The 9,044-nt window shown below is 34.1% G+C and overlaps 2 protein-coding genes across 2 annotated transcripts; one reads left to right on the forward strand and one right to left on the reverse strand.

The window, feature by feature from the left end:
- Positions 1 to 6: 6 nt before the first annotated feature.
- Positions 7 to 2,043, reverse strand: LOC110025303 (protein FAR1-RELATED SEQUENCE 5-like). The gene is made up of 3 exons (XM_020725718.1): positions 1,882 to 2,043; positions 173 to 859; positions 7 to 57 (listed from the first exon to the last, which is right to left on the reverse strand). The coding sequence occupies exons 1-3, from the start codon at positions 2,041 to 2,043 to the stop codon at positions 7 to 9; spliced, it is 900 nt and encodes a 299-aa protein (XP_020581377.1).
- Positions 2,044 to 4,397: 2,354 nt separating this feature from the next.
- LOC110025304 (auxin-induced protein 6B-like) lies at positions 4,398 to 4,784 on the forward strand. Its single transcript, XM_020725720.1, has one exon. The coding sequence runs from the start codon at positions 4,398 to 4,400 to the stop codon at positions 4,782 to 4,784; it is 387 nt and encodes a 128-aa protein (XP_020581379.1).
- The last annotated feature ends 4,260 nt before the right edge of the window (positions 4,785 to 9,044 follow it).

A 9,044-nucleotide genomic window follows, 5' to 3' on the forward strand; every position in this document is an offset into this window, starting at 1 on the left:
TATCCATTATACGGATAAAAGCTCTGAATAACCACTTGAATGATTCAATTGTTTCATCTGACAAAAAACCAACACCAAATAGAACATTCTGCCAGTGATGATTCACACCGACAATCGGAGCACAACATAAATTGTATTTATTCAATCTATAACTTGTATCAAATATTATTACATCCCCAAAACAGTCATAATCAATCCTGGACATCCCGTCGCACCATAAAAAATTCACCAAACATCCTGCCTCATCAATTTGGAAGTCCCACGCAAACATTGGATCATCTGCTTGTCGGGTAGTGAACAATTGTATGAGAGAATTAGCATCCCCTAATTCAATCTGAACTCTTCTCTCTCTTTGTATGAAATTATATGCATCCCTCTTTGTGCAATCAAGATTCTCCACTCCTCCAACCTCATTTGCGAGGAATCTGAATGCATCGCTGGTTCTAATCCCTGATTTTGTCATTGTTCTGAGGATATCAGCATTGATATCACACATCTTTCTGCTGGAACGCAGTAGATGCTTGTCACCGTCCTCCGCCAACGGATGGTTGTGACTTTCTACAAATTTTTTTACCGACCAGTTGCCATCTAAATCAACGAAGTATCGGATCATTGCTGGACAACCAGTCCTTGTGTCCGCTCTTTTGAACCTCACTGTGATAGTGTCCTTCAACTCTTTCTTGAAACCAGCCTTACCACAAACAAAGTCCTTTGTCTTCAACTTCTTAGAATTCGGCCAGAAACCACTGTGTTCCTTTCGCACAGTAAATCCAATATGGTGTGCATATAAACAATACTGTTCATATGCTTCATTCTCGTTCTGGACAACTGCATTAAGTAATTTCTCTGTATCGGGTGACTGCAGATTTAAACATCATAGATACAATGTTATAATACATAAAGAACAAAATAATAATACCATATTAATATCATAATAATACTATTCATAACATCAGCCCAGAACTTATATTATACCGAACAACCGGAGATGGAAAACAACTACAAAACCCAACCGGTGTATCACCGTGATAATACCTAAGTAACACCAAATCCACATGAAAGAAACGTTACGTTGTGGTACTACCAAAATAACGCTGTGGTACGACCAAAATAACACCAAATCCTCAAGACATTGGTTTTACATTATGATACCACCAAAATAATGCTGTGATAATACCAAAATAACACCAAATCCTCGAGATTCTTTACATTATGATACCACCAAAATAATGCTGTGATAATACCAAAATAACACCAAATCCTCGAGATTCTTTACATTATGATACCACCAAAATAACGCTGTGGTACGACCAAAATAACACCAAATCCTCAAGACATTGGCTTTACATTATGATACTACCAAAATAACACTGTGATACTACCAAAATAACACCAAATCCTCCAGATTCTTTACATTATGATACAACCAAAATAACGCTGTGGTACGACCAAAATAACGCCAAATCCTCAAGACATTAGCTTTACATTATGATACCACCAAAATAACGCTGTGGTACGACCAAAATAACACCAAATCCTCAAGACATTAGCTTTACATTATGATACCACCAAAATAACGCTGTGGTACGACCAAAATAACACCAAATCCTCAAGACATTAGCTTTACATTATGATACTACCAAAATAACACTGTGATACTACCAAAATAACACCAAATCCTCCAGATTCTTTACATTATGATGCCAGATACTATCAAAATAACATCAAACCCCAACTAATATTTCCTAAATAACACCACATCCCACCCAACCGAAACTTAGCGTTAAAACTCATCCAAAAATAGAGCAAACTTCATTAGCAATAAAATAACTCCTTAAAACCTAGAACTGTATTCAAACATCCTTCGTTAAAAAAATCTACCTGTCGATGCCCTTCTGCCGCATCTAAACTCTGCTCCACCTCATTATTCTCGGAAATATTCTGAGATTTCGTCTCATTGTTATGATTCTCAGAAGTATTTTGAGATTCCACCAACATTTCTTCGTCGAAATTTTTTTCCATCGAACCAGCTCCAGCGAACATGAGCGAAAAAATGAGAATATACCAGATACCAATACCCTAAAGCAGACAAAATGTCACTTTCTTCTGTTGGCGGGAATCGAAAATGACAAAAAAGCGCTTTTTTTTGTTTTGGGCGGGATCGGGTCGGGTCGGAATACATGAAAAAACTTATTTTTAAGCTGTAAAGCCACGTGGAATCGCATTCCACGTGGCAAATTTTTATTCGGTACCGCATGTAAGGCTTCATGCGGTGCACGTACCGAATAAAAATTCCTCTGGAATGGGGGAATTGTTGGTTTTATTTATTTATTTTATTAAATGAAATTTAAAATCAAAATAAAAATTAAAATGTATTTTTGAAACATAACCGAAATCAATCAAATTTATTCAGTTTTTTCTGGCATTTTTTTTATTTTATTTTGACCAAATAATGCAAATATTTGAAATGATATAGAGAATAAGAAAATAAAAAAATAAATAAATAAATAAAACATAGAGGAACAAATGAGATTCCTCAAACTTAATTGATTTTTTTATAAAATAAAAAAATTAAATTAATGTATTATTATAATTTTTATAAGGAACTATCGTACTAATAAATAATTTATTATAAGTAACCAATATATTAATGCCAAAATTACATTCAAGTGCAATTGACAGTACTTTCACTTACTAACATTATGAATGAAGCCAACCCAACCCAAATAAGAATGATACATCTTCAAATTATTTATATTAAAAAAATATTTTAAAATTTCATCTTATCTTATAAGCATATCATAAAATAAAATAAATAAATAAATAAATAAATTGTACGGGAAAATAATATTTCTTGATCAACAATCTCAACTATATAAGATATAATTAATTAGCTGAACGGGACTCATAAACATCATCCTGTTTACACTGAGCCTTATATTTTTATTTATTATCTTGATTGGTATTATACGCATTCATTTTCCCCTTATTTTATTAATATTAAAATGTAGATCAAAATTTATACAATCCTATTATTTTACCCAATTGCGTGCCCATAAAAATACCATTTTTCTTTGGGGCGAATTACATACCGACCAGCCGAAACTTGCTATTTACAAATCAACCCATGTTTCATCATCCCTCAAATGTTGAGATTCATGCAAAAATTTCAATTCATATTTTTCATTTTTATTAAATTCTCAATAGTGCGATCATGTGAAAGTACTGTTGTGAAAAACGGCAGCAAAAAAGTGAAAACTGGAACGAGAAAATTCACAAAACATATAACACAGCGGAAGCACACAGATTTACGTGGTTCGGCAAATTGCCTACGTTCATGATGTTGCAGAGAAATTTTATTAGCTTGAGGATTACACCTGTCGATCACCTCGATGATTGCAAGAAAATATATTTTTCTCTCCCTACCTCTTTCTTTCCTCTCCTCTCTCTTCTCACTCCTCTCCTCTCTCTCTGTCTCTCTCTACCCGAGAGCTACCATCAAGAAGAAGTAACGCCTGAGGGAAACCAAATCCGAGAGTGTTAACAATGGGAGCTAACAAGTTTATTTATTAATTTAATCATGTCATTATGCCCATTAAAAAATTAACCAATTAATGAAGTCCGTTAATTTTTTTTTTTTCTCTTCTGCAACAAATCATATATTCGATTAAGAGCAATTAATTTTGAGTATTAAATCTAATTTGCTGTCAAATATAAGAAAATGTCTATTTGAACAGTGGATTGGTTTCCATATTCGCAACAAATATATAAATTTGAGTTCAAAAAATTACATTGATCAATGCTTGGGGACGTCTCTGTAACGAATCATTCAATTTTTTTTTTTTTTTTGGGAGCATTTACATATAAATGCACACAATTCTTACGTATTTATATATCTCACACCGAAATTTTCATATTATCATACCCAACACTCAAATCATTTTTATTACTTCTAAAAAATTAAATATATTTTATTAAGCTTATTATTAAAGCATCAAAGTGCTATGTGCATGTATATGAAAGTCCATTAAATTTGTGCCCTATGAATGTAAATTTCCCATCTTTTTAAGGGGCATGACTGCCGCCTTCACAGCATCTTCATAGCCTGTACATTAAACATTGATCGTATATGCATCAAGCCACACCGTACGCTGAATCAGAAAACGAAGACTGTAATTAAATTTGTCCAAAATAAAAATTATTTTGGACAGCTCCGTACGTCTGAATAGAAATTGAAATCTTTATTTTATTTTATTTTTGCAAATCTCACCGTATAAACTAAGTTCCACAGTGCAGAATCATATAAATTGAACGCCTCATCCGCCCTAATCCCTCAACCATCCTTCTAAGCATTGCCTCCTGCATTCAAGGAGGATAGGTTCAGAGCAGAATCAGCAATGCAGCTTATGGCAAAGTTGGCCAAAAAGGTGCGGCTCGGTGGGCTCAAAGCTCTGTATCAGAGGCCTCGCCGCCGGCTTCTCGGGTATCAGAAAGTGCAGCTTTCTTCTGCGGTTTATTCGTCGCTGGTGCGGCCGCCGGCCGGTCATTTTCCAGTGTATGTTGGGGAAGAGAGAGAAAGATTTGTGATTCCGACGGCTTTTCTCTCTCATCCATTGTTCAGTGCGTTGCTGGAGAAGGCGTATCAGGAGTATGGATTCAAGCAAGTTAATGGGTTGAGGCTTCCTTGTAATGTTTCTGTGTTTATGCATGTGGTGTCTGCGGTTGAGAAGTCTGGTGGTCAACTTGATGTTGAGAAGATCACGGGAGAACATGACTTCTGGTAATCAATATGTTGTCTGGATCTATAAATGTATGTATTTGTAGACACATGTCTGTACAAAGATTACATGTTAATATACTTATAATTGCATCAGTTTTGTGTTGGATGATGATTAGTAGTTGTCAGGTGAGAAGTGGGCTGGGCTTGTAAGAGAATATTTGCGATGTTAGAGTTAAGGCATATGTATGGTCCTTTTTTTTTACACAGAATGTTGGTATTGTTACACTTAATGATGTTGAAATATAAACTTGATTTTAGTAGTTTAAATAAAAACTAATTATGTCTCATCTAAAAGATTATTCTAGAATATGTGTTAGTTATGAAATTATTGTGTGGTAAGTGTGGTAGGTGTGGTAAGTGTGGAATTATTGTGTGGTATGTATGGAATTATTTGTAACCATTAGATTGGAATTGTAGTGTGTTATGGTATGGCTCATATACCATATCGGGACAGACGCTGGATTGAAGCGGAGCAGAGCGGAGCGGAAGAATCTGTCCAAATTGGGAAGTTACGTGGGTTGGGGTGCGGGGGCAAAGCCCCGCGGTTTGGTACAGGGGTAATGTTGTAACTACATATTGTGCCTAGGTTTACTCCTGGGGTTATAAATAGGTCTGTTAGTAATCCCAGGAGGTATTCTGAATTCTGTAAACTCTTTTCTGATTATTGAAAGGAACTCGCCGCTCTGCTCCCGAGGACGTAGGCATCTTTGCCGAACCTCGTTAAATCTCTGTGTTCTTCTGGATTTGTGTCGTTACTGTTTTCTTCGCCCTTATTTTCTCAACATAGTGGCACAATCCTAACCATTAATTTAGGAGGTGTCACTACTATAAATAGGGGTGGAGCCTATGAGTTTGTATCAAGTCAAGTAAATGTGATAAATAAAGTGAAGTTTCTTCTATTAATTTTTAGTCTTGTCATATCCTAAAAGCTTCTTCATTCCAACAAATGAACCATAAAAATTAAGGTCTAAAGACTTACGTGTGTGTGTGTGTGTGTGTGTGTGTGTGTGTGTGTGTGTGTGTGTGTGTGTGTGTGTGTGTGTGTCTGTGTGTGTGTGTGTGTGTGTGTATCGTAATTTGAAACACCAATATTTTTTAAGACCACTCTGAGGGGCTATGGAATATGGTTGTTCCTGGTTATTAATAACATTAATGTCACTTTGATAGGGCGGGTGTGCTAGGTCCAATTCAAGGGAGGTTTTCTCACTTGATTAAATTCTAAAAACAGAGTTCATAGGTTTAAAATTTTCTAAAACAAATATGGTTCGACACTTTCATAAAATCACTAAATTTTGACCCTTTAAGCTAAACTTAAAAACCAGTATACTAAAACTTTTTAAGACTTTAGGAGCTCACTTGCAGTTCGTGGGATCTATACGCAGACTCAGTTCCGTATATTACTTAGACGACAACTATACTTATGTTTATTCTCTGGAGCTTCACAGTATTTAGATCCCTATCAATTACATTTAGACATAAAGAAGTCATGTGATGACATAATCCATCAAAATTGTACTTGTTCAATTTTCTTAATATTGAGTGTTATCTGGCATACATAAGCCTTATAAAGTTTGAGTGTATTATCAATTGAATATCAAATGATATAATCCAACATAGGCTTAAGCTTATCACTGTCAATGTCATTTAAATGGCCATTAATGTAGTTGATATCATCTAATACGTAGCTCCTTATGTTAGGGCTTGGTAGAGCATATGCCCTAATAAATAACTTAAAAACAAATTAGTTTATTAAATATGCTCTATTTATGATAATAATAATAATAATAACAATGTTATAATTGGAAGGTGTGAGAACATGTAACATATTAAAGGACTTTATTATATCATATTAATACCACTTCTAAGAGCTTTATTCTGATCAAGTACATTAGCATATATCATATTAAGGACTTATTATATCATATTCATATTACATTAAGCTTGCTCCCTATTTGGCATAGCCATGCGGACAGTAAATTATAGGGATAATTCCAAACAAACCACCCAAAATTTTGATATTTACAAATTATTCCCCAAAGGGATTTTCTTGAAGTAGAGAACCGATGTATTAACACATGCAACTATCAAACTATTGAGAATTTGATAAAAATAAAAATAAGAATTGGGACTTTACCACGAATTTTGATATTCGAGTGAGAATTAGAAAAATGGATGAAAGAGAGTGGTTGATTTGTAAATAGCAAGTTTCGAGTGGTCTTTACGTAACTACCCCTTCTTAACAATTATTTTTTATTATTTTATAGATGCCCCTATTATGATGTACTTTTTTTTCATTTTTGACAATTGTAAAATCAATATTCAATACACATTTGTAATTTTTTAAATATAATTTATAATTAAAAGGCACCAATTTTGCAAATTATTATATTTAATTGCAAAATAAAATAATAATAATAATAATTAACGATAGAATTTGATGTCATTATCATTCCATTAAATTCTTAACAGTTTTTTAACAAGTAAAATTAAAGAATGAAGACAATGTTGAAATTTCAAAGTTCAAAGTTGGAATAAGACCCTTAACATTAATTAAAATTCAACTAACATAGTGGTTTATGTGCATATACATCACATAATTCTTATCTATTTACATATCTAACAATCATAATTTGATATTTGCACTAACAATATGTTAATGTTATAAAACTATGCATGTACTGTTATATGTTACTTTTAAAAAGTCAACAAAAGTGGTATTTTAATGTGATATTAAACTTTTGAATGTTATGTGTGTAAAAATATAAATTTAGGTGTAGATATGTAAATACATAAAAGGTGTGGGTATGCACATAAATGCACCTTCATTTATTTCTTAAATGCTTCATAATTTAAAAATATAACTATCCTTCATGGTTTGCATAAAATTACTTGCAATTAGGAGACAAATTCTTGGACATTGGTGATATTTTAACACTCATCTAATTCAAATTTTACTCCTCTATTGGAATTCAAACAAGAGAAAGGCATTCAATACAAGGAAGCCTTTAATCCAGGGGTCAAAATACCATGATTAGAATTCTTCTTAAAGTAGTCTATAACTGTACACCATAACTGGACCTTATAAGAGTTGGACATCTCCAATGCTTTCCTTCATGTCCTCTAGAGGAAATCGTCTGCATGTCTCCACCACAAGATGTTCAGTATGGTCAATATCCTAATGATGCGTCTCCTTAAAAAAGTTATATGAGACCTTAAACAAATACCAAGGCAATGATACTCTATCTTCTTTAACTATATCAAAGGCAGAGAATTCAATTGAGCTCGACATATCATTCTCTTTGAATCTACCAACATAACAACACATGCATTTTACAACTAGCTTAAGTGGATGTTAAACTGTTAACAAGCAATTATCCAACAATCATCACAACGATCGTGAAAACTTAAGTCCTCCTCTCAACTAAAAATTAGCTTGGGAAGGTTAACACTTTCTTACAAGCACAAGTAAGATATATCCACTCGCAAGTCAGATATATCCACTAATTAAGTGTTTAAAAATCCAACTCAATATGGCCAACTAGCTGGTACATTCCATGGTTACTAGACCCGATATCGTCTGCGTTGTTAATCATATATGTTAAAATATGCACAAATCACTTATAAATCACTTTCGTCTTATAAAAAGACCAATATGCCATCTCATAGGCACCATACATTATGGTCTTCAAATCACACCGAGCAATCTTCACCTCCACAACTACTCTGACTCACCAAATCATATATCCCAAACTATGATTGGGATCTCCTTCCAGGACAAGTATAGGTGGTTGTACTTGCTCTAAATTATATCTATGATGGAATAGATGACCTGTGTAGGGGACTAAATCTGAAAATAACATGTAATTAGTTCTCTATTAAATTAAAAAAAAAACACAAGTAATGTGAGCATTAAATTAAAACTTATGTGCTCCCCACTGTCCTTAGCTGATGATGGTTGCTCGTGCTGCTCGAACTCAACGACGCATCAATAGCAGCTGATGCTTACGATGTTGGTGGTGTCGTGGTCGTGGTTGGTGGTTGTGGTGGTGTCGTGGCTAGTAATGTTAATCATGTCAGGGTTGTGACTGGTGGAGGAACTAGTGTGATAGATGTTACTAGAGGCGGGTGGTGGGTTGGTTCCCCTTTAACCCCCCACGTCCACGACCTCGTCGGCTACTAAAAAAGCTCATCGATTAATGCCCCGCCAAATGACGAGTACTTAAATAACCAACAAAATTTGACTGTCGGTTATTATGTGTTTAAA

This window comes from Phalaenopsis equestris, unplaced genomic scaffold, assembly GCF_001263595.1.
Source record: "Phalaenopsis equestris unplaced genomic scaffold, ASM126359v1 Scaffold000297, whole genome shotgun sequence".
NCBI classification, from domain to species: domain Eukaryota; kingdom Viridiplantae; phylum Streptophyta; class Magnoliopsida; order Asparagales; family Orchidaceae; genus Phalaenopsis; species Phalaenopsis equestris.